This window comes from Peromyscus leucopus, chromosome 8b (assembly GCF_004664715.2).
Source record: "Peromyscus leucopus breed LL Stock chromosome 8b, UCI_PerLeu_2.1, whole genome shotgun sequence".
In the NCBI taxonomy this organism is placed as follows: Eukaryota; Metazoa; Chordata; class Mammalia; order Rodentia; family Cricetidae; genus Peromyscus; species Peromyscus leucopus.
The window spans coordinates 52,416,366-52,442,015 of record NC_051086.1 but is presented as its reverse complement, the minus strand read 5'-3'; the positions used below and the strand labels follow the sequence as shown (position 1 = coordinate 52,442,015).

Below are 25,650 nucleotides of genomic sequence, written 5' to 3'. Positions count from 1 at the left end.
CCACCGTCGCCCGGCCTATTGTCCTCTTCTTAAATTATAATTATCACTCTCTTTTTAAAATTCCCAGCTATTTTTGATGTGTATTTTTCATAAGAATTTTGTTAACTTTTTTTTAGTTCCTAAAATAGTCACATTACTATTTTTATTAGAATATGTATTGGGTTAAACTTATAGGTTAGGTTTAGAAGAATGAAATCTTTATGATTTTGAGTATTTCTGTCCAAAATTATCACCCTCTCTTCAAATTACATCTTGCTTTTTGCTCACAAGTAATTTTTCAGTATATTTATTTATATATGTAAATAATCTCTAATATCTTGTTTTGCTTTAATTATCATTGCTCTTTTCCTCCATGACAATGTCTATCTGATTACAATTTTTACACTAGAAAACTGTTTTTTCCCCAAAAAATGTAAATGGATGACAGATTACCTCATAGCTAGCATCATCTAAAAATATGTCTTCAACTATTACAGTCTTTATTAATTTCAGTATATAAGAGCCAGACATCCCAGAGGAAAGTGTATACTAATTATTTTATTTCTATTAAAAACTGGTTTTCAGCTAGGGGTGGTAGGGCATACCAGCAATCCTAGCTCTTAGGAGGATCAGGAGTTCAAAGTCATCTTTGGCTATATAGTGAGTTCAAGGCTAGCTGGGGCTTCATGAGACCCCGCTTAAAAACAAATCACAAAACACAAAACAAAAGCACTGTTTTTCAACAAAATTCATGCCATCGACCCTGCACAAGCTATATGACTTCCTGGAGGCAGAGCGCCCCAAGGATTTCTGTGGGTCTCAGCCAGAGCTTCTCGAGGTTAAGAACAGTTGGCTTTGAAAGAGGAGCGTACTAGGCTGGAGAGATGGCTCAGAGGTTAAGGGCACTGGCGAGCTTCCAGAGGTCTTGAGTTCAATTCCCAGCAACCACATGGTGGCTCACAACCATGTATAATATAATCTGGTGCCCCCTCTTGGCATTCAGGTGTATATGCAGGCAAAACACTGTATACATAATAAATAAATAAATCTTAAAAAAGAAAGAAAAAGGAGAGTACCCTTTGAGATAACCTCTCTGGATGCCAATCAGGAGCAAGTATGTCAAATGGTGTGCACGCACTGTGTGTGTGTGTGTGTAGTTTATCTAGATGCACACATGAATCTCAGCCAAAGGGCAGCCCAGTCCAGCTCAGTCCCAGAAATAATTCATCAGCTTTATATAGCTCACTGCGGTTCTGGCCATTTGAGCTGACTGACTCTGGATCTACTTTTATAAATATCTTATTGTTTAAAATAGTTTTCCTTTTCTTTTATTAGAACATTAATTTTTGTTTGTTTGTTTGTTTGCTTTGTTTTGTTTTTTTGAGACAGGGTTTCTCTGTTGTAGTTTTGGTGCCTGTCCTGGATCTCGCTCTGTAGCCCAGGCTGGCCTCGAACTCACAGAGATCTGCCTGGCTCTGCCTCTCAATTGCTGGGATTAGAGGTGCGCACCACCGCCTGGCTGAACATTGCTTTTTTAAATTATTATTTTATGTGTATAAGTGTTCATATGTATGTGTCTGAGGTCAGAAGAAAGTATTGGGTCCCCTGAAACTGGAGCTGTAGAGGGTTGCTACCTGCCATGTGGGTGCTGGGAATTGAACTGAGTCCTCTGGAAGAGCATCCGGTGCTCTTAACCACTGAGCCATCTCTCCTGCCCTAAGAACAGTTTTTATTATAAAATATATCACACACACACAGACATACTTAAAAATCGTGTGTTCAGTTTAACGAATAGCTATATAAAGCGCACACCCCTGGCTGCTACTATTTCAGTGGAGGAGAGACCAACGCTAGCAGTCTAGAAGTCACCACCTTAGTTTATTCAGTAGGAGTTGGTGATGGTGTAAACAGTGTAGGTGTTTGTAGAAGAACTGACTTTCTGAGTGGGTATGGAAGTGCACGCCTTTAATCCCAGCACTTGGGAGGCAGAGGCAGGAGGATCTCTGTGAGTTCGAGGCCAGCCTGGTCTACAAGTGAGTTCCAGGGCAACTAGAGCTGCTACATAGTAAGACGCTGTCTTTTTTGTTTGTTTGTTTGTTTGTTTGTTTTAAAGATTTATTTATTTATTATGTATTCAGTGTTCTGTCTGCATACACACCTGCAGGCCAGAAGAGGGCACCAGATCCATTATGGATGGTTGTGAGCCACCATGTGGGTGTTGGGAATTGAACCTGGGTCCTCTGGAAGAACAGCCAGTGCTCAGAACCACTGAGCCATCTCTCCAGCCTGACCCTGTCTTTTAAAAAAAAGGAAAAAAAAAAAAAGAATTGACTCTGCTGGTCTGTCTTGAAGTCAGAAAATGTAGCCATATGAGGTCCATATTCCTATATGGTGACAATTGTGACTCCAGCCCTTTAGATGGAGTATGTCTTCTAGTTTAAGATATAAATAATGCCATTTATCATGGCATTGGAGTCATACATTCCTTGGGGAGAACTGAATTTCTGAGTTTTGCTTTATAATGAGTTAGTAATGGGTAGGACATTGGAAAGTGAGGCCGTGGGAAGGCATGCACGCAGTCCTTGGTCTGTGGGTAGGTGTGGTAGTGCTTTTCCTGGGTGGTCCTCTTGTGTGCCGTCCTCCTGTGTGCCGTCTTCCTGTGTCCTCCTGTGTGCTGTTCTTCCTGGGGTGGTCCTCTTCCTGGGGTGTCCTCTTCCTGGGGTGGTCCTTTTCCTAGGGTGTCCTTTTCCTGGGGTGTCCTCTTCCTGGGGTGGTCCTCTTCCTGGGGTGGTCCTTTTCCTGGGGTGGTCCTCTTCCTGGGGTGTCCTCTTCCTGGGGTGTCCTTTTCCTGGGGTGTCCTCTTCCTGGGGTGGTCCTTTTCCTGGGGTGGTCCTCTTCCTGGGTGTCCTCTTCCTGGGGTGTCCTTTTCCTGGGGTGGTCCTCTTCCTGGGTGTCCTCTTCCTGGGGTGTCCTCTTCCTGGGGTGTCCTCTTCCTGGGGTGTCCTCTTCCTGGGGTGTCCTCTTCCTGGGGTGTCCTCTTCCTGGGGTGTCCTCTTCCTGGGTGGTCCTCTTCCTGGGGTGTCCTCTTCCTGGGGTGTCCTCTTCCTGGGGTGTCCTCTTCCTGGGTGGTCCTCTTCCTGGGGTGTCCTCTTCCTGGGGTGTCCTCTTCCTGGGGTGTCCTCTTCCTGGGGTGTCCTCTTCCTGGGTGTCCTCTTCCTGGGGTGTCCTCTTCCTGGGGTGTCCTCTTCCTGGGTGTCTCTTCCTGGGTGTCCTCTTCCTGGGGTGTCCTCTTCCTGGGGTGTCCTCTTCCTGGGGTGTCCTCTTCCTGGGGTGGTCCTCTTCCTGGGGTGTCCTCTTCCTGGGGTGTCCTCTTTCCTGGGGTGTCCTCTTCCTGGGGTGGTCCTCTTCCTGGGGTGTCCTCTTCCTGGGGTGTCCTCTTCCTGGGGTGTCCTCTTCCTGGGGTGGTCCTCTTCCTGGGGTGTCCTCTTCCTGGGGTGTCCTCTTCCTGGGGTGTCCTCTTCCTGGGGTGTCCTCTTCCTGGGGTATCCTCTTCCTGGGGTGATCTGTCCTCAGACAGGAGCTCCAAGTCTTGCGATGACTCCTCTGTCTGTGGACACATTGGGTTTGAGGCACCTGGGGGACAAGTGGGGAGAGATGTCTTTGGGCAGCTGGACACAGAGCTCAGCTGGGTAGATTGGGGAACTGATCAGCTTTCAGAGGCAACTGAAGCCGTGAGAGTGGCTTAGTTCAACCTGGAGGAATTACCGGAGATGAAGAACCTTCCGGTTCCCCATTTAAGGGGACTAGAGAGGTAGCAGATTCCTTACTGTGCCCCAGTGAAATGAGCCTCAAGACTGTAGAGGACAATTGTAAGTGAAGAGATCACAGGGAGAGCGGGGGGGAGGGGGGGAAGAGTGTGTCTGAGGAAAGGGGCGTATTCAGAAAGTGGGGCTTCACCATTGTATTAAAACCAGCAGAGAGGGGCTGGAGAAATGGCTGAGTGGTAAATGGCTGCTTTCCCAGAGAAACCGGGGTTCAGTTCCCAGCACCCACATGGAGTCTCACAACCATCTGTAACTATAGTTCCAGGGGATCCGGTGCTCCCTTCTGGCTTTCCAGAGGTGGTACGTAGGTGTACATGTGGGCAAAACAGCCGTATACACAAAATAAGATAAAAGTATATCTCTAAAAGTCTACCCAAAGGTTGGGGACGATAAGACCAAGAAGCTATGTCTCCTTTGGTGTAGCTGTGGGAATTCTTGGTGAGTTCTCTAAGAGGTGCGGGTGGGGTGGAGAGGAAGGGCTGGGAGTGGGGTGCCTACCCTTGGGATGAGAATGATGGAGAAGGGGCGGTGGTGCACGCCTTTAATCCCAGCACTCGGGACACAGAGCCAGGCGGATCTCTGTGAGTTCGAGGCCAGCCTGGGCTACAGAGCGAGATCTAGGACAGGCTTCAAAGCTACACAGAGAAACTCTGTTTCAGAAAGAAAAAAAAAAGTGGACAGAGGACAGTACCTGGAGGACAGCAGGAATCCAGGGCGGGTTGTTTTTAGTATATTCTCTTTTGAAAGGACAGAGTTTGGTCATATTCCAGTGGTGGGAAGGAAGTAGTATGTTGAGGGAGCTGTAGGCACAGCAGAGTGTCGCTCCTGAGGGAGGAGAGAGCCCCAGGGAGCTTCAGTACGAAGGAGAAGGAATTCTACAGTCATAAATGTGCAGGGAGGCTCATCGTGGGACAGGTCAGTTCACACATTCTGCTGCAGGAAGCAGATGGAGTTCTCACCTGATGGCTTTCCCCTGGGAGAGACCAGCTTGGGGAAGAGTGTGATTTCAGATAGTGCCTTGAAGACAGATGATTGTTAAAGATTTCTCCCCAATCTGTAGGCTGCAGCTTTGCTCAAACGATGGTGTCTTTTTCTGTATGGAAACTGTATCTTCATAAGGTCCCAGTTATTCATTGTTGATCTCAATGCCTTTGCTGTTAGCATACTGTTCAGAAAGGCCTTTCTTGACCTCAAGCCTATGCCCCTGTTCTGCCAGATTCAGGGCATCTGATCTTATGGTGAGGTCTGTGATCCATTTGGAGTTGAGTTTTGTGCAAGGATGGTAGACACGGATCTGTTTTCATTCTTCTCCATTCAGCTGTCCAGTTTAACCAGCACCATTTGTTGAAGATGCTTTCTTTTCTCCAGTGTGCATTTTTTTTTTTCTTTTTAAAAATCAGCTAACATCGCCGGGCGGTGGTGGCGCATGGCTTTAATCCCAGCACTCGGGAGGCAGAGGCAGGCGGATCTCTGTGAGTTCGAGGCCAGCCTGGTCTATCAAGTGAGTTCCAGGAAAGGCGCAAAGCTACACAGAGAAACCCTGTCTCGGAAAACCAAAAAAAAAAAAAAAAAAAAAATCAGCTAACAGGCTGGAGAGATGGCTCAGGGGTTAAGAGCACTGACTCTTCTTTTCCAGGGGACCTGAGTTCAATTCCCAGCACCCACATGGCAGCTCACACCTGTCTGTAACTCCAGTTTCAGGGGACCCTGACACCCATGGCAAAAATCAGCTATCAGCCAGGCATGGTGGCAACACTCCTTTAGTCCCAGCACCTAGGAGGCAGAGGCTGGTGGATCTATGAGTTCGAGGCCAGCCTGATCTACATAATGAGTTCCAGGACAGCCAGGGCTACACAGAAACCCTGTCTCAAAAAACAAACAAATGAACAAATAAGCCGTCTGTAGGTGTCTGGAGTGATGTCCAGGTCTTCAGTTTTGTTCCGTTGATCGAAATGTCTGTTTCCATGCCCACACCGCAGTGTTTTTGTTACTATCCTTTGTAACACAACTTGAAATCTGGATGAAGATAGTCAGCGAGCACACTGGGAAAGACACAGGCTGTGGCCTGGGGAGCCCTGGCAGGCCTCAGGGGAGAATTCACAGGCTGGACTCACCTGCGGTTTTCATCAGTGTTGCTCGGCTGCGTTCACATGACTGAGCCTGCAGGATAATAGATTTCAACCCCCACCCCCCACCCCTGCCTGGAACTTGAAATGTCTATAGGCCAGGCTAGTCTCAAACTTGCAGTCAATACGCCTGCCTTTGCCTCCCGAGTGCTGGGCTTAAAGGCGTGCGCTAACATGGCTGGCTTGTGTTGGAGTTTTTGTGAGATATTAGACTACTTAGAGATATTAGACTGTTAGAGATATTGCTAATAGAGTGGCTGAGATGAGGGGCTGGGCCTGAGGGCTGTTAGCTCGCTGGAGTTAGCATGGACCAGGCCCTGGAAAGTGCCTTCCATTTCCAGCGTAGGGAACAAATCAAAAACACAAAGAAAGGTCAGCAGGGTCAGTGGAGGGAGTGAACAGGAAGGAAGTAAAATCACGACCTGAAGGTTTTCGTGAGGTCAGGGAGCCAGTGGTTTGAATAAACTTGAAACAAGCGCTGGTGAGGCAGAGAGGAAGCTGGACGCAGCCTCCAGAGGAGCTGTGAAGGATCCCTGGGTGTGGCAGAGGAATGGCCGACTGAATGGAAAAGGGATCTCGGTAGACTGGAGGCAAAGGACACTCGGGACTCTTATGCTTTGGGATGTCATTAATAAGTGAAATTAATTTTTATATTCAACACAGCATTCCCTCTAACACAACATAAAATTATAAATAGGGTATTTTCTATTTTTCCTCTAGAATTTTTTTCTCTAGAGAAGGTCTTTCTCTAACCAGTACCCTGTGCCCTCTTTTTCCTGTTTTCTGTTCATTTTACTTTTTCCTTGTTTGGATTTTTGAGTTCTTTTGCCATCATTTTGAACTTTGTGAGTACCAAGGGTGAAAACCTTAACAAGCCAGAAGCCAGAAGAGAGCCAAAGGTCTGCTTGGCATACACATGAAAAATAACAGAACTGTCATGCAATGAAAGAGAACTCATAAGAGAGAACAGGACACGAGAGTCACTGGCACCTGGACATGATGGTGTGTGCCCCTAATCCCAGCACTTGGGAGATGGAGGCAGGAATATCAGGAGTTCAAGGTCATCCTCAGTGAGTTCAAGGCCAGCCTGGGTAGCAAAATACCAAAGCAAGCGAACAAGAGTCCTTGCAAATTAGAAAGAATAGGAAAGCGTGGGTGCATTGTATTCACATTGTAGGAAAGGAACTGGAAACTGATTGGAAGCTCTGGGGGGTGGGTGGGGTGGGTGGGGTGGGTGGGGTGGGTGGGGTGGGTGGGGTGGCTGGGGTGGGGGGGGTGGGGTGGGTGGGGTGGCTGGGGTGGCTGGGGTGGCTGGGGTGGCTGGGGTGGCTGGGGTGGCTGGGGTGGCTGGGGTTCGTCAACAGTGACTGTTGCTGGGATCCACAGGGCAGCTCTTGAGAAGCGTCCCCAAAGTCATCGGTAGACATTTCCTCCCACGCTAGTCAGAAACCTCAGAAAAATCTCCCAAACGGGGTCCTTTCTTGGTGTACCTCATGTCCTCAAATACATCTCGACCCTTGGGACCTCCGGTCTACTGGCCATAGTGTGGATTTCTCAGGAAGCGAGAAGGCTAGGGTCTTAGTTCTGAGCTTGTGGATGGCTGTGTATACCCCGCTCACTCTCAGGCTACTCCTGCTCTTGACTGGAGTCCCCAGTCAAGGTCGTCTTCTGCTTGTCCCTGTACCTCAAGAGACAGGTTGAGGCCCCTGTTCTGCAGAGCCAGGGAAGGACACAGGGAAGCTTCTTCTTGAATTTAATACTGGCCTTCCTGTTTGAGCCTCACTTTCAAAGCCCCTTCTAGAAGTTTCCTTGAAGCCACAGTCCCTGGGGTTTTAGAGAGCTGGGTAGTTTCCAGCTGTTGCTATGGCCCACTTAGAATTCCCCTTCTGCTCCAAACCCAGGTCACCTCCTGTTCATCTTCCAGGACTACTCGTTGTCACCCTGCGCCTGTGTGGGCGTTTGCCCCAGACGCCCAGAAATCCCTGAGGCCGCTGTTCTCATGGTTTGGGGGAGCAGCGACAGTTGTGCCCTGTCTGCCTGTCACCTGGAAGGCCTGCTTGGTTTCTGTCAGACGGTCCCTCTGTGCTCCCACACCCCTCCCGGGGCCCTCAGCTGCTCTGCCTTCCCCCCCAGGATGCTCCTGGTTCTCTTCGTGGAGATTGACTACTGGGAGCGCCTGCTGTTTGAGACGCCACACTATGTGATGAACGTGGCTGAACGCGCCGAGGACCTGCGCATTCTCCGGGAGAACCTGCTCCTTGTGGCTCGAGACTACAATAGGTGGGCTGCCGTCCTCATCACAGCCTTGTGTTTACCGTAGCTGGCTGAGGACGTGGTCTGTGCTGCGAGGTTCCCACCCATCGTCTTTCTTCCTTCCGTCCTGAAACACACTTTCCCATTTCCCACTCTTTTCAGCCCTGCCCTTAGTTCTATCCCTTAACGGGAGAGCGCCAAAGTAACCAGCCCAGGGCACTCAAAACGGGGTGACATTAGGATCGTGGGCATGGAATAGCATCAGAGTCACTGAAGCAGGGCCATGCGTCCCCCATCTAGTCCTGTCCCCCAGCCTTTGACCTGCTGGAACCCATCTCTGTGCAAGTATCATGGATTGGATGGCTTAGAAATAACCAAACTCATTGCCCACAGTTCTGGAAGCTTGGGAGGTTCACGGTCAAGGGAGGGGCAGGGCCAGCGTCAGGTGAGGTCCTCCAGCTCCTGGTCTCTAAATGGCCACCTGACAGTCTTCGGTGTAGAACGAGATGGGAGCTCTTTTAGGTCTCCTCCTCAAGACACCAATCCCATCCACGTTCTAACCAGCCCCCAAGGCCTAGTATACCACAGCAGAAGGGAAGGTTTTAACAGACGGATTTCGGGAAGACAGTCTTACAGACCTTTCTCACCTCAGTGAAAGTCCAAAGGGGATGGAACATTTGTTCTCTTTGACCGTCTAGAAAGGATACATTCAATGTGGTGACTGTTAGCTGCATGTAGCTACTTCCATTTAAATTACTTAATTAAAAAATTGCCCCTGGCATAGGCCACATTTCAAGCTACATACAGCTAGTGTTGGGTAGCACATCTTACATTTAATTTATTTATTTAGTGTGTGTGGGTGTTTTCTCTGTGCTCCACATACAGGCCTGGTACCTGAGGAGGCCAGAAGAGGGTGTCAGATCCCCTAGGACTTGAGTTACAAATGGTTGCAAAACATCATGTAGGGGCAGGGAATTGAACCAGAGTCCTAAGTAAAAGCAAGTGCTCCTAACTGCTGAGCCCTCTCTCCAGCCTTGGTGTGCATGTAGAGATCAGAAGTCAACCTGTGGGAATCAGTTCTCTACTTCCACTATGTGGGTCCCACGAATTGAATTCAGATCTTCAGATTCAGTGGCAAGTGTCTCTAACCACTGAGCCATCTCACCAGCCCCTGGCCAGCACACTGTGTGTAACATTTGCATGATCACAGCTTCTTCCGGGAGCCCTAGGCTAGAATGCAAGTTTCAGAGACTGCCAAGTTTCCTGGCAGGAGAAGAGGCCCTCACAGTTTTCTCTACCAGCTACCGATCTTCTCTCATGCACAGGATTATTGCCATGCTGTCCCCAGATGAGCAGGCCTTGTTCAAAGAGCGGATCCGATTCCTGGATAAGAAGATCCACCCAGGACTGAAGAAGCTGCACTGGGCTCTTAAAGGGGCCAGTGCCTTCTTCATCACGGAGTGCCGCATACATGCCAGCAAGGTAGGCCACCACCACCAGACTCTGAAGGTCGGAAAGGCTGATGGAAGGCGCTATAAAATAAAATAAATATAAATAAATTAAATATGCTGGGATAAGGACTCCCTCCCCCTTAAAATTTGGTGCTGAGAATTGATGCCGAGGTCTTATGCATGGTTAGGCAAGTATTTCCCCGCTGAAGGGAAGGATTTTTTTTTTTTTTAATGTCAGAAATTCTGTCAGGAGGCTAAGTGGGAGAGTAGAATCAGATCCAGAGGGCCCCAACCCAACCTTCACGGGAAGGAATATACAAGGTGTCTGCACAGTTGGAGGGAATGTGTGTCATGGGAGGTGCCACCTGTGACTGTTCGTGGGTCTGACTGATTCCAGGTGCAGACGATTGTCAACGACTTCAAGGCGTCCACTCTGACCATCGGCTGGAAGGCCCAGGAGATGTCGGAGATGCTGCTGGTGCGCATCACAGGCAAACGGGTGTACAGAGACCTGGAGTTCGAGGAGGCCCAGCGAGAGCACCGGATGACTGTACAGCAGAAGCTGGTGAACCTGCACCAGGATGTGGTGAACATCATGACCAACTCCTACGAAGTGTTCAAGAATGATGGCCCTGATGTAGGCACCCTGCGACGGGGGTTGTGGTAGGGAAGCCCACATACCCTCCTACCTCACTACTACCCTCCTGGCCCGTTCGCCAATGTGTGTTTCTCAAATGTCCTCCCCTGGTCCCAAATGCAGCCCGCCTTCAGTGTTTGAAGTCTCTCTCCTCTTGCGGCATTCAGGATCTTGCCTCTGTTCCTTTAAAGATTTGTTTTTCTATTTGTGAGTGTTTTTGCCCGCATGAATGTGCACCACGTGTGTACCCTGCTGCACTTGGTGGCCAGAGGAGGGTGTCAGGTCATGAGCTGCCATGTGGGTGGTGGGAACTGAACCCCAGTCCTCTGTAAGAGCGGCCAGAGCTCTTAACAGCAGAGCTGCCCGCCCACCCCAGGGCCCTGCGTTTCTGTGGTCATCTTGCTTGTCTCCCATCAGCTGGTGCCCACGTTCCCAGGTCCTGAGCTGGTCTCTCTAGAAGGACCCCCACCCCCACCCCCACCCCCCACAGATTCAGCAGCAGTGGCTGCTCTACACAATACGCTTGGATCACATGATGGAGGACGCCCTGCGCATGAATGTGAAGTGGTCACTGCTGGAACTTTCCAAGGCCATCAGTGGGGACGGGAAGACGACTCCAAACCCACTCTTCCGGGTCCTTGTCATTTTACAGAATGAAGGGCAGGGGGGCGTGGCACAGGTAAGGGGCCACCGAGCGCCATCACCTCAAAACCACCCCACCTGCGTCCTCAGCTTCTTCCCGTTCTTCTTGAAAATTTAAAAACTGAAAACATTAAAATATAATCACATCATTTCCCCACTTCTCTTCCCTCCTACACCTTCCATGTCCCCCGACCTTGCTCCCTCTCAAATTCATGACCCCCTTTTCTTCACATATACGTATAACCTGCCGATTCTGGTTAGTGTTGCTTATGTGTGTCTTATTTCAGGGGTGAGCACGTGGTGTTGGGCAACCAAGCAGGGGCCCCTTCTTGGGGGAGACTGGTCCCCCACCCTCAGCATTGGTCGGCTGCAGTTAGAGTTTGTTCTCTAGGGTTAGACCCCGTGAGATTTCACTCTTCCGACTTAGCGTGGCTGTTGGTGGTGTCCTTGTCCAGGTCTTGCTTAGGCAGCCATATTGCTGAGGAATCATGGGTGAAGGAAGCTTCCCTGCCATTTCTAGGAGACAGTCTCCCAGCGGACTTCCTGGTCCTTGGGGCCCTTACAGTCTCTCCCCACAACCTGTCTTCTGTGATGTTCCCTAACTCCCAGGTGTGGGAGTTGGGTGGCAGATGTTTCCTTCCAGGCTTGGCACCCCACAGCCAATTGTTATTTTCTCCCAATTCTTTTTTTTTTTTTTAATGTGTGGGTGTTTTGCCTGCATGTATATCTGTGCACCACATGTGTGCCTGGTGTCTGCAGAAGCCAGAAGAGGGTGATGAATCCCTTAGAATTGGAGTTACAGACCATTGTGAGCCACCATGTGGGTGCTGGGTATTTATTGAACCAGGGACCTCTGGAAGAGCAGCCAGTGCTCTTACCCCCTGAACCATCTCTCCAGCCCCTCTCTCTGCTCGTAAATGTCATCCTGGGCCTTGACTGTCTTCTGGGCCTCCAGGCCCAGCTCTGAGGTGGTCAGCCTTAGAGGCTTCGGGGCCTGTGTCTCTCCACGAGTGCCCTAAGCTCCTCCGCGCTTCCCGGCAGGTGGAGTTCTCCCCCACTCTGCAGACTCTGGCAAGTGTGGTCAACGACATTGCCAGTCACCTCTTTGCCACCATCTCCATCTTCCGCCGCCTCCCCGACATCCTCATCAAACGCAAGATAAATCGAGAACCCATCCATGTGATTGTGGGTGAGCGGGCTGTGGGGAGGGCATACAGCGGGCACTTAGACCGGGCAGAGTTAGGAGGAGAGATGAGGGCATTTCATCCCACACGGGCCAGTCATCCCTGTGGCTGATGGGAAACCAGGCCAAAGAGCCAAACTGGGGGAGGAGCTTGCGACTAGGTGACTGATTGCTGAGGGTTTGAAAACAGGGCTGGAAGAGGAGCAAGGATAAGTTTGAGACTCGTGTTGGACTGGAAGAGGCCTTGATTCCCACGGGGGGGGGGCGGGGGGAGGGAGGGAGGGAGAGGGGGGGGAGAGGATGCAGGGCAAGATCGGCTCTCCTGCATCCTCTTTCCTCTTCTCTTTGAAGATTCGTTCACTTTTCTTTCATGTGTATGGGCATTTTGCTTGAATGTAGGTCTGTGCCTACCAAGTCCAGAAAGAAGGCCTTGGATCCCTGGAACTGAAGTTATAGATGGTTGTGAGCCTCACGTGTGTGCTGGGAATAGAACCTGGCTCCTCTAAACCACTGAGCTCTATCTAGCTCCCCTCTGTTTCTTTTTAAGATTTATTTATGTCTACGAGTGCTCCATCCTCATGTACACCAGAAGAGGGCGCCAGATCTTTTTACAGATGCGTGTGAGCCACCTTGTGGGTGCTGGGAATTGAACTCAGGACCTCTGGAAGAGCAGCCAGTGCTCTTAACCTCTGAGCCACCTCCCAGCCCCTCCCCTCTGTTTTGTTTGTTTGTTTGTTTTGTGGTTTTTCGAGATCTCCTCTGTTTTCTAATGCTTATGTTTGAGTACATTTTAGTGGGGAACTGACAGAGTGGAGAGCCCAGGGCAGTGCCGGGGCCAGCCTGGAGCTGGGACTGGGGTGCATATCAGTGAGAAGCCTCTTTCTCCACCCTTTGAAGAGCGAGATGAGGACATCAAGAAGATCCAGTCCCAGATCAGCAGTGGGATGACTAACAACGCAAGCCTGCTGCAGAATTACCTCAAGACCTGGGACATGTATCGGGAGATCTGGGAGATCAACAAGGACTCCTTTATTCGCCGCTACCAGCGCCTCAACCCCCCTGTCTCTTCCTTTGATGCTGACATTGCCCGGTGAGTGGGCTTGGGTACGGTAGGACGCTGTGTCTGGACGCTGTGTGCCCTGAGCTGCAGAAGAGGAGCCCTGGACCTTCCCTTCCTGAGGGCAGAGATCCAGAGAGAGGCTGGGCAAGGTCTAGGGAAAGGCAGGTGTCTGGAGGAGCACAGCAGGGTTGTGGGGAGGAGGGAGGCTAGCGACGGAAAAGGTAGAGGAGCTGGTGTCCTGGCTCGTTCCGTAATCCCAGCCCGTGGGAGCTGCAACAGGAGCAGCGTAGTGTGCGGCTTGAGATGCACAGCAAGACCATGCCTTAAAAAAAGGGGAAACGGGGGGGGGGGGGGGCCGTAGTGTGCGGCTTGAGATGCACAGCAAGACCATGCCTTAAAAAAAGGGAAACGGGGGGGGGAGGGAGGCAGGAGGCAGGAGTGGGGGGCAGAGAGGGGAGACCTTCCACTCTGACAACCCTAAGGTGACGGGCTGGAGCTAAACGAAAGAGGATTCTTAAGTTCTGACTGTGAAGTGACTGCCATCTTTTCATGGTCCCCTGGCCATGGCCATTCATTTATTCAGTACAAATCTCCTATGGGCCATGAAGACTTTTTAAAAGAAAGAAGAGAAATCCACAGGTCTTTCTCCTCAGGGGCAATAACGTAGTGAGGAAGACAAATGCGTGGCCGTGAGGGTGGGTGCCTTGGCATGCTAGGAAGGCCTGGGCCCAGCCCCAACACTGCCTGGCTATGTACTCTCGGGCAGGGTTTCGGATTCCCCAGGCCTCAGTTTCCTGTGCGATAGATATTATGTAACCTATAGTAGGATGCTGTGAGGTTATTCAGTGTACATGTGTATGAGTATACGTACATACGTACGTATGAACTCTGGAAGCTTGTAAGGCACCGGCTGTGACTGTACCAGCTCAGCTGCAGGGGGGGGGGGGGAGCAGTTCGGTCGGTGTCTATTACTATAAAAATACTTGAGGAAAACCAACCTATTCAGAAAGGAGTTTTGTTTTGGTTCACAGTTGGGGGAAATTTTAGACCTTGACCAGTGGACACCACTGCTTTGGGCTTGTAGATGTACACTGTAGTGGATGCAAGGCCATAAACCTCACGGCATAGAATAAAGGAGAGACAGAGCTGGGGGGTGTGGGACCCTCCAAGGCGTAACCCCAGTGATGGGAAGACTCTCTCCTTGGTTCACCGATTTCCACCAACTCATGGTAGTGCCAGGCTACAGACTGGAACTTAGCACACAGACCTCTGGGGAATTTTGAAATCACAGTAAAGCGGAAAGAGAGGATTTCTGGCCAGAGGTACCAGGAAAGGTTTCGTGAAGACGGTACCTGAGAGGCTGTGTGTCCTAAGAGGGGTAGGCTTTCATCAGGCAGAGATGGGGCGCGGGAGGAAAGAGCAGGGACTGAGTACAGATGGGAGCCCTTTAGTGTGTCCCCACAAAGCGGACAGGCCAAGGCATGGACACAGGACCGGAGGCAGACAGAGGGCCTTCCATGCGGCAGCCTGTCCCCTGATGCTGTCCTGTGGCCACCACTACGTTATGGACGAGGAAACAAAGGCTCAGGATAGTCCCAGTCCCAGAAGAAAAGCATGCAGGGTCGGTCCATCGGTAGTTCCAACTACAGGAAGCTGAGGCAGGAACACCACTTGTGTTCAGGAGTTTGAGGCCAGCCTGGTAAAATGCAAAAACTCTATCTCCTTAACCAAACTGCTAGAGGCGACTGAGCTAGAAGCCATGTGGTGTGAGCCCAGCTCCAGCCTGGGCTACTCCAAGGCTGTGGGACCCCAGGAAAGGTTGTGACTGCTGATTGGTGCTGTCCAGTACTTGGGAAGGTGATGTGACCACCCACAGCAGTCTGTCAGGATGGGTTGGCCTGGGTGACACCTGGCAATAGAACTGTCTAGAAGTGTAGGTTTGGGTGGAAGGAATTGAGAGAGTAAGGGTTGGGGAGGTGGTGTTGGGGTCACCTGTGAAGGAGTAAAACCCTCTGAGCAGACCCGGGGCTCTTGCAGCTACACGGAGGTGGCCAACAATGTGCAGAAGGAGGAGACGGTGCTCAACATTCAGTTCGTTCTGCTGGACTGCTCACACCTCAAGTTCTCACTGGTGCAGCATTGTAATGAGTGGCAGAATAAGTTCACCACCCTGCTCAAGGAGATGGCCGCCGGGCGCCTGATGGATCTGCACACCTATCTGAAGGACAACGCCGAGAAGTAAGGCTTGGCTTGGGCATGTGTGCACGTGTTTGTGCACGTGTGCGTGCGTGTGTGCGAGTGTGAGTGTGTGCGCACATGTGTGTATGTGTGTACATCTGAGTGTGTGCACACATGTGCATGCGTGCATGTTTGTGCGTGTGTGTACACGTGAGTGCGCACACGTGTGTGTACATGTGAGTGTGCGCTGCGTGTTTGTGCGTGTGTGCATGTGAGTGTGCGCACACGTGTGTGCACGTGTGTGTATGTGTGTACATGTGAGTGTGTCTAGGGATGTGCTCTCCACCACCAATACTCTCTTGCTGCTTTTTAGAATCAGCCGCCCTCCCCAAACACTGGAGGAACTGGGGGCCAGTTTACAGCTCATGGACACCCTGCAGCATGACTTACCCAACCTGGAGACTCAGATCCCTCCCATCCACGAGCAGTTCACCATTCTGGAGAAGTATGAGGTGCCGGTTCCAGACAGTGTAAGTTCCCACAGTGTTTGGTCTACCCAAGTCAAGCGCATGGCAGTGGCAACATGGAGGACCTTGGGCCATCAGGGGCCATGCAGAGAAGTGAGGGAGATTCAGAACTCCTGAGGACCAAGGCCAACTCAAACAATAGTTCCCTTCAGTTTATGGACTTCTTTTAGACTGGTTTCTTCAGGATCAGTCACACACACACACACACACACACACACACACGCACGCACGCACGCACGCACGCACGCACGCACACACACACGCACGCACAGGCTCTGTTTAGGAACTCTGGTCTGGAGGGGCAGAAGGAGGCTGCTAACTGATGGAGAGCTGGGTAGTGGCTCACTGGAAGAGTGTTGTCTACATAGATGGACGCCTCCTGCCTGTGGGTCATTCTGTCCTCCGTCCTTCCCAGGTCCTGGAGATGCTAGAGAGTCTCAATGGAGAGTGGGTCTCCTTCCAACAAATACTGCTGGACAGTGAGCAGATGCTGAAGAGACACAAGGAGAAATTCAAGACCGGCCTCATCCACTCGGCTGATGACTTTAAGAAGAAGGCACACAACCTTCTGGAAGACTTTGAGGTCAAAGGTATTCCTTACCCACCTCTCTTCCTCCTTTAGTCTTGGTTTTGTGACTTCAGCGTTCCTGTCCTGGGGAGGTGAAAATAGATGGGGTGTGTGTGTGGCACCGGGAGATTTGGGGCGAGGAGAAGAGGGTGGACAGCTCAGGAAAAGGAACGAACTTTGAGGGGACGGAATGAGCTCACCTGGGGCCACGGGTTTCCCGTTGGAAGGCCCGGGCCAGCAACCTCTCCTGTGTCCTTACACTGACTTCCTGTCCTTCAGCCCTGTCAATGCCAAAGTGGAGTCTGGTGATTTTTGCTAAGACAACCCGTCATTCTCCCCGTTCTCCTTCCCTTTGCTCTCTCATGGGGGCAGCAGTGGGATCTGCCCACTCCGCTGAGAGAGCCACAGTCTGGCCTTTCAAGAGGCCATGGACCCGAGAGCCTGCCTTGACTTCCCACAGGGCCGTTCACCAGCGCGGTGGGCCACACGGCTGCTCTGGATCAGATCGCACAGGTGCGCGCCATGCTGATGGCCATGCGGGAAGAGGAGAACAACCTCCGCTCCAACCTGGGCATCTTCAAGATCGAGCAGCCCGTCTCCAAGGACCTCCAGAACCTGGAGAAGGTGCTGTGTTGAGCTGGGCCCCGTGGAAACCGGGGAAAAGTGGCAGGGTCAGGACAGGGTTCTGAGGGCCTGGGAATGGCTGGGGCCAGGCAGAGGAGTTCGTGAGCAGCTTTGTGGGGTTTTTTGTTTGTTTGTTTGTTTGTTCGCTTTTTTTTTTAAAACTGAGGTAAAAATTCACACATTAGACCGCCATTTAAAACAATGTGGTGGCATTTAGGTTATTCCTGGTGCTGCATAAGCTGTCGCCTTGGTCTCCATTTCAAAACATTCCCACAGGGTCACTGAGATGGCTCAGAGGGCACAGAGCTTGCCTCCTAATCCTAAGTGTAAAGGTGGAGGGCAAGAATGACTTCCTACAGCTGTGGTCTGACCTCCGCTTGTGCCCAGTGGCTCTCTCTCTCTCTGTCTCTCTGTCTCTGTCTCTCTCTGTCTCTGTCTGTCTGTCTCTGTCTCTCTGTCTCTGTCTCTCTCTCTCTCTCTCTCTCTCACTCACACACACACACACACACACACACACACACACACACACACACATCAGGAGACATGGCTCCGTGGTTGAGAGTTCCATTGCTGTGAAGAGGTACAATGACCAGGGCAACTCTTAGAAAAGAAAGCATTTGACCGAGGGCTGGCTTACAGTTTCAGGGGGTCAGTCATGGTGGGGACCATGGGGACATGCAGGCACACATGGTGCTGGAGAAGTAGCTGAGAGATCTACATCCGCATTCACAGATGTCAGGAAAGAGGAAGCCACTGGGCCTGGCTTGGGCTTTGGAAATGTCAAAGCCCACCCCACTGACACACTTCCTCCAGCAAGGCCACACCTCCTGATCCTTCCCAAACAGTTCCACTCCCTGATGACTAGACATTCAAATACACGAGCCTGTGGGGGCCTTTCTTATTCAGCCACCTCAGCGGCTCTTCCAGAGGGCCTGGGTTTGGTTCCCAGTACCCACTTGGAGGCTCACATAGCCTGTAATCCCAGTTCCAGGGATTCCAATGTCCTCTTCTGGACCCTATGACACTACATGCACACGGTGCATGGACATACATGCAGGCAAGACATCTATACTCACAACATAAAAAATAAATCTTTAGAAAAAAGATATTCTAAGAATGATTTAAAAACCCCAAACAAATTGACTTCATTACCACAAGAGGAATTCGTGTTCCTATCAGCAGACACCCTCCATCCGCTCTCCTCTAGCCCATGCCAACTATTACCCTATTGTCTATGTGTATACATCTGCCCGTCCTGGATAGTACCTGCCAGTGGGACCGTGGGGTCCTTTGTCTCTGATTTCTTTCATTCACATAGTGTTTCCACAGCTCATGCATGTTACAGCGTGTATCAGTATTCCATACCTTTTTTTTTTTTTTTTTTTTTTTTTTTTTTGGTTTTTCGAGACAGGGTTTCTCTGTGTAGTTTTGGTGCCTGTCCTGGAACTCACTTTGTAGACCAGGCTGGCCTCAAACTCACAGAGATCAGTCTGGCTCTGCCTCCCGAGGGCTGGGATTAAAGGCGTGCGCCACCATCACCCGGCTCCATTCCTTTTTATGGCTCACTAATATTCCATTGTTCGTTCACCCACCCACCAGCTGATAGGTATGTGAGGTCATTTCTGCTCTTTCCCCATAGTGAGTAGGGTTTCTACGCACGTGCGTGTACTTGAGTTTGTTCGGACACCTGTTCCTAATTGTTGTGGGTGTAAGCCTAGCAACAAAATCACTAGATGCTATGACAATGCTCTAAGTTTTTGAGGCACAGCCAAGCAGTTTTCCACAGCAGCCATGCCGTTTCGCGTTCCCACTAGCAAATGGATGAGCATTCCTATGTTTTCTGGGTATCCTTGCCAACACGCGTTTCCCTTTACGGTGTTGCTGTTCTAGCCACAGCGGGTGTGAAGTGGGATCACACTGGGGTTCTCATTTGCATTTTCCTAAGACTCAGTGTTGAGGAGCTTCTCACACGCTTAGCATTTGACAAGCCCTCGAGGCAAAGAGAGTGGAGGGAAAATGTGAACCCAGAGGCAGCACCATCCTCAGATGGACAAGTGAAGGAAGGGCCCGAGTGGGCTGTCAGGAGGGCTGCCGTGCCGACGGAGGGCTCTCCGTCTGTCTGCCTGCTCCCGACAGGAGCTGGATGCACTCCAGCAAGTGTGGGAGATCACGCGGGACTGGGAGGAGAGCTGGAACCAGTGGAAGACAGGCTGCTTCCTGACGCTGCAGACCGAGGCCATGGAGTCCATGGCCCATGGGCTGTATCGCCGTCTCACAAGACTAGCCAAAGAGTATAAGGTACGTGGGACAGGATGGGAGGCAAGATGGCCCTGCCCCAGCTGAGGAAGTGGGCGGGCTCCAGTGCCGTGGGTCTTCTGATGTTTCCATTTAAAAAAAAAAAGAAAAGAAAAAGATTTATTTATTTATTTATTTATTGTGTATACAGTGTTCTGTCTGCATGTATGCCTGCAGGTCAGAAGAGGGCACCAGATCATGTGATAAATGGTTGTGAGCCACATGTGGTTGCTGGGAATTGAACTCAGGACCAGTGCTCTTAACCTCAGAGCCATCTCTCCAGCCCTATTTTTTTATTCATTTGATGTTTCCCATTTTTGCTCAGGACCGAAACTGGGATATTATTGAAACCACTCGCTCCAAAATAGAGCAGTTCAAGAGGACCATGCCCCTCATTTCAGACCTGCGAAACCCAGCCCTCCGAGAGAGGTGAGGCTGCCCCTGCCCAGCTCTGCCCTCTCTGGTCTCTACCCTCTCCTGGACCTTTCAGTTTGCCCAAGGAATTCATTTTTCCTCATTTTTTTCTTTCCTGCATGTGTATGCATGTGTGTAGCGTGTGTGCTTCCTTACCTGGGCATGCATACCCATGTGTTGAAGTTATTTTATGTCCTTTTCGATCACTTTTCACAACTGCCCTACCTGCCCAGCCTGTTCTTGGGCTCTGTGGATCCGAACCCTGGTCCTCACTCTTGGGCATCAAGCACGTTCATCCACGGCGTCATCTCCCTAGGGAGTGACCCCGGGGCTTGGGAATGTTGGCACTGTACTGCTAAGCCATAGCACTAGCCCAAATTGACCTAAAACTAATTAATTACACTTATTTATTATTTATCGTGTGTGTGTGTGTGTGTGTGTGTGTGTGTGTGTGTGTGTATGTGTGTGTGTGTGTGTGTGTGTGTGTGTGTGTGTGGTGCACCACAGCTCCAGTGTAGAGGTCAGAGGACAACTTGTGGAAGTTGGTTCTCTCTCCGCTATATGGGCCCTGCCTGGGGATCAAGCTCAGACTTTCCCTGCTGACCCATCTCGCTGGCTCCAAATTTGTTTTTTTATTTGACAAAAAGGCATGTCTTTATAATGTACAGAATGATGTCTTGAAGGCTATATACGCTGTGGGAGAACTACAGACGTGATTAGCATATGTAACCCCTCACACACTTGCTTCTTTTACTTTTGTGGAAAGAATATTGGAGATTTACTTTGGGGGGGCTATGTGTTCATCTGTGGGTGGAGGGGTGCGTGTGTCTGTGTATATGTGTGTGAAGGCGTCTCCCTCATTCCCCACTACTGGAGTTACAGGCACACTTGGTCATGGCTAGCCTTTTATAGCCATGCTGGGATCTGAACTCAGGGCCTCATGCTTGAGCAGAATTGCTTTTACCCAGGGAGCTACCTCACCAAACCTTAAAATTTATTCTTAGGCTGAGTGTGGAGGTGCAACCCAGCTCCAACATGTCCCCTTTATATTTAGGAACAGTTATAGATGTAAGAACCTACCTAGGTCAGAGGCTGGAGAGATGTCTCAGCAATTAAGAGCACTTGGACCCTGGTTCAATTCCCAGCACCTACATGGCAGTTCAGAACCATTTGTAATTACAGTTCCAGAGGACCCAGTACCCTCTTCTGACCCCCTCGGTCACCAAACATTGGCAAAACACTCACACATAAAATAAAATGAATAAATCTATTAAAAGAAAAAAGGGCCGGGTGGTGGTAGCACACACCTTTAATCCCAGCACTTGGGAGGCAGAGCCAGGCAAATCTCTGTGAGTTCGAGGCCAGCCTGGGCTACCAAGTGAGTTCCAGGAAAGGCGCAAAGCTACACAGAGAAACCCTGTCTTGAAGAAAAAAAAAAAACAACCCAACCAACCAACCAAACAAAAACCCAAAAACAAACAAACAAAAAGAAAGAATGAAAAGAAAATTCCTGCTGGAGAGATGTCACCAGTGGTGAAGCACAGCTCTTCCTGAGGACCCGGGTTCCATTCCCAGCCTCCACGTCAGGCGCTCACAACTCCATGTAATTCCAGCTCCAGGGGGGTCCAGCACCTTGGGCTCTGAGGGCACCTACTTTCATGTGCCCATACCACCCCTACCTAATTTTAAAATACTGTTAAAGGTTTACCTAGTTCTTTTCATAGCTGTGATACATTGTTGCAGTATAATGGATCTCATGAACTTGCTCCTTCTGTCTAGCTGAGGCTCCTAGCCTTTGACGTCTCTCCCTGGAACTACCGTGCTCTCCCCTGCCTGTATGAATGTGGCTGTTTTCGATTGTGTATCTAAATAAGGTCATGCAGGATTCACCTTCCTGTGCTGGCTTGCTTCACTTAACATGAAGTCCTTCACATTCATCTAAGCTGTTGAAAATGGTAGGGATTTCCTCCTCTTTCGCCTCTTCCCTTTTCTTCCTCTTTCTTCTTTTTTTTAGACAAGAACTATGTAGCCCTGGCTGATCTAGAACTGGCTTTGTAGATAGACTAGGCTGGCCTTGAACTCACAGACATCTGCCTGCCTCTGCTGGGATTAAAGGCGTGTGCTACCACATCCTATGTTTCTTCTTTTTTAAAAGCTGGATGGTTTTCCAGCACGTGCAGATACCACGTCTTCTTTTCCATTCGGCAGTTGACCATAGTTGACGCGCACTCGGGTTGACTCCGCCCACACCTCGGCTGTCGCTGCAGTCAGCGTGAGGCTCCTGTGTCCAGTCTACCCTGTCTCCTGTGTGCTGTCCTGGGCGGTCAGACACTGAGTGTGTGTCCTCTGCCTCTGTCCTCACGTCCCCTCTGCCTCCTCCTGCTTTACGTTACCTATTATAACTAAGACTTATTTCATTTTTTCTTTCTTTCTTTTTTTTTTTTTAAATTTTTTGAGACAGGGTTTCTCTGTGTAGCTTTGGTGCCTGTCCTGGATCTCACTCTGTAGCTCAGGCTGGTCTCAAACTCACAGAGATCTCCCTGGCTCTGCCTCCTGAGTGCTGAGATTAAAGGCGTGCACCACCACTGCCCGGCTAAGACTTATTTCTTTTTAATCCAAAAAAGTTTTATTTTGTTGTAGCCAAAATGTTTTGCCTTTGAGCCTAGTTTAAGAAAGCGTGGCCTGTTTCAAAATCACAAGCACATTTGTTATTCGTCTTCTGACAACAAGTTTCCCAAGTTCAATCCTTTAGTGGACCAAGACTATATTAGATGAGGAGGGATTACAGTGAGCGTTCGGGGCAGAATAAATGGTTGGTAAGTCATCTTTAGGTCAGTGTACATTTAGGAGGAAACTTTTGGTGTTTGTGAACCTCCAGGACAGTCTTTCGGGCAATGTTTTACCTGAGTGTTATGTGGGTGAGCCTAACCTAACCCCTCAATTGATGCGTTATTAAGCTCTCTAATCTCAAGTTTCCTCATCTGTAAATGGGATAATGGCAGTTCCCGTGTGGAGTGGTTGGAAGAGTTACAGACAGAGGTGCATGTGAAGCACCTAGCCCAGCACGTGACCTGTCACAGACCTGCCCTGAGGCAGTGAGTGTTCGTGCGCACACCTGCCTTCACTCCATCTCCAGAGAATTAACTCCTGGAGAACTAACACATCAATCTCTGTATTCCCCATGGTGTCTAAGATTGCACCTTAGAGCCTATTTAGCAAGATCTGTTGAATCATGAATTAACAAATAGCCAGAATTATAAAGTTCCAGTGGGAAGAAAGAGGAACGATTTTTTTTTTGTTTTGTTAAGCGGTGCTTGGGTGTGGAATACTGAGGCTCACACAGGCTAAGCAAGATCTTGACTGAGTCACATTAACAACCCCAGGGATTGACTGACACTTGCTAGTAGGCCCTCAAGCTGGCCTCCAGCTCAGACTTCCTGTTCTGGGCTGCAGGCACTGGGACCAGGTCAAAGACGAAATCCAGCGCGAGTTTGATCAGGAATCGGAAAGCTTCACCTTGGAACAGATTGTGCAGCTTGGCATGGATCAGCATGTGGAGAAAATAGGGGAGATCTCTGCCTCTGCAACCAAAGAGCTGGCCATAGAAGTGGTATGATGCCATCCATACCTCCCCAGCCTCCTGGGTGCCAACTTCCAACCCTGCCACAGTTGAGGGCCCCTCCCAGGCTCCTCTCACTTTTGTGCACTAGATACATGGTTACTCCGTCCTCCAATTTCTCTTCACAGGGATTACAAAACATTGCCAAAACCTGGGACGTGATTCAGCTCGACATAGTACCCTACAAGGACAAGGGCCATCACCGGCTCAGGTAGAGGGGCTCCAGATGAGGTTGGCTCCTGTGGCCTGAGCTGCAGAGTGAGGCTAATGTACTGACAGGTGGGTGTGGAAAATGACTTGTAGCCTTTGTGCCGCAGGGGCACCGAAGAAGTATTCCAGGCACTGGAGGATAACCAGGTGGCCCTGTCAACCATGAAGGCCTCGCGATTCGTGAAGGCCTTCGAGAAGGACGTGGACCACTGGGAGCGCTGCCTCTCCCTCATCCTGGAAGTGATCGAGATGGTGCTCACGGTGCAGCGCCAGTGGATGTACCTGGAGGTCAGAACCCACAGGGCCTGGGCTCTCCCCACCCTGTGTCAGCTCCTCTGTGTGTGGGAGCCTAGAAACCGGTCTGGTGTGAGTGTCGTTCCCCCACCTCTGAGACTCGGCCTTTGGACTCTTGTCTGTGTCTCTCACATTCCCACCCAGGCAAGCCTCCATTCTTACAGATTTCCATTTTCCTCTTGGGCTCTGTCTTGAATTCCCGATCCCAACGTGGCTTCTGGCGCTTGGGCATCTTGCCAGGGTTTCTAATAGTCCAGCTAGTCTATGCAGTGGTCTGGGAACAGGGGGCAGAGTGTGGAGGGTGTGTGAGAAACGGTCTCTCGTCCCACTGCCATGTCCCTCAGAATATCTTCATCGGAGAAGACATCCGAAAGCAGCTGCCCAATGAGTCCGCCCTGTTTGACCAGGTCAATAACAACTGGAAAGCCATCATGGACCGGATGAGCAAAGACAGCAATGCCCTCCGGAGCACCCACTACCCAGGTGAGAGCTCCATGGGCAATTGCTCCGACAGCTGTCCCTGGGTCTGTGCCCTTGTGAGGTCACGGCCTCATGCTTCATCACTGAAAACGATTCCGTCGTCACTATCATTAGCAGTTATGTTTATACCATTGCTACTGTGAGCAATTTGCTAATATTAGTCATCGATGTTATTACTAATTATTATCATTTTTGCAGTACATCAAGATAAACTAATACTTAAGTGGAATATCATATACTGCTTTGGAGCATGGGCTACAGAATTAGCTTTGGGTTCAAAACCCAACACAGGCTTTATTGGTCCCGTGCACTTGGCAGCTTGCTCCCGGCACACTGCAGTTTCTTCATCTGTCGGGGGAGTTTTGGGAAGGACTGTGAAGGAGCAGGGACCCTCTCAGTGCAGCAGGGGGTGCTGGGTTACCAGCACTGGTCCCAGCAGCCCTCACTGAAAACTGCTCTTCTCAAGCTGAGTCTCAGTGACTGCTTGCAGTCAAGTGAGCTAGGTAAATGGACTAACTCACAAAGCCACACAAACTATGATCCCATTGTTGGATATATGCAACAAGCATCTGGACCATGGTTTCCAAGTCTTGCTGTGACCTCCAGGGGTCACCTGGGGTTATCCAAAGATTCCAGTAGCCTGCAGATACTCTATCTGCTTGAAGGTTCACACTCACAATCATTGGTGCTTTCTTTCAAAGGACAGAATGTGGGAAGACATGGGGAAAACTCCAAGAGGTAGGGAGGTGGACTGGGAGGAAGCTAAGATTTCTGGGAGTTTACAGACATGAACACACCTTGTTGAAAATCTCAACTTGGCTTTTGTGGTAGAACTTTTTTCTTTTCTTTTTAAGATAGTTTACTTCAAGAACACAATCTTGAGTTTGGACCCTGCACTTTCTGTGAGTGTATGGGTGTGTGGATTTGTGTAGTATTTGTGGGTTTTGTGTACACATGTGGGTGTGTGCATGTGTGTGCCAGAGGTCAGGAGTCCAGCGGTTGACTTTGGATGTCTTCCTCTATCACTTTACCTTATTTATTTTATCTTTTTATTCTTGACATTGTAATTTAGTTGGGACATTTCTCCTTTCCTTTTTCTCCCTCCAAGCCCCCACCCCACCTACTCCTCCTGCTCTCCCTCATATTCATGACCTCTTTGTTCACTAATTCTTATAGCATGTGTATATGTATATACACATATATGTTCCTCATTATAACCTGTTCCATCCATATCATGTTACTTGTATGTACGTTTTCAGGGCTGACCATTTGGCTCTGGACAACTG

At 50.1% G+C, this 25,650-nt stretch overlaps 1 protein-coding gene across 1 annotated transcript in view; it reads left to right on the top strand.

Annotated features, from left to right (window-relative positions):
• The window catches only part of Dnah2 (dynein axonemal heavy chain 2), a 119,498-nt gene that overhangs the window by 32,818 nt on the left and 61,030 nt on the right, over positions 1–25,650 (top strand). Inside the window, exons 15-30 of the mRNA XM_028869326.2 lie at positions 8,063–8,209; positions 9,508–9,664; positions 10,031–10,270; positions 10,761–10,949; positions 11,954–12,101; positions 12,993–13,185; positions 15,193–15,393; positions 15,707–15,863; positions 16,276–16,450; positions 16,889–17,052; positions 19,189–19,350; positions 19,673–19,776; positions 23,215–23,371; positions 23,509–23,591; positions 23,698–23,878; positions 24,229–24,367. Of these exons, the coding sequence (XP_028725159.1) occupies positions 8,063–8,209; positions 9,508–9,664; positions 10,031–10,270; positions 10,761–10,949; positions 11,954–12,101; positions 12,993–13,185; positions 15,193–15,393; positions 15,707–15,863; positions 16,276–16,450; positions 16,889–17,052; positions 19,189–19,350; positions 19,673–19,776; positions 23,215–23,371; positions 23,509–23,591; positions 23,698–23,878; positions 24,229–24,367 (2,597 nt within the window). The remainder of the gene's footprint in view (positions 1–8,062; positions 8,210–9,507; positions 9,665–10,030; positions 10,271–10,760; positions 10,950–11,953; positions 12,102–12,992; positions 13,186–15,192; positions 15,394–15,706; positions 15,864–16,275; positions 16,451–16,888; positions 17,053–19,188; positions 19,351–19,672; positions 19,777–23,214; positions 23,372–23,508; positions 23,592–23,697; positions 23,879–24,228; positions 24,368–25,650) is intronic.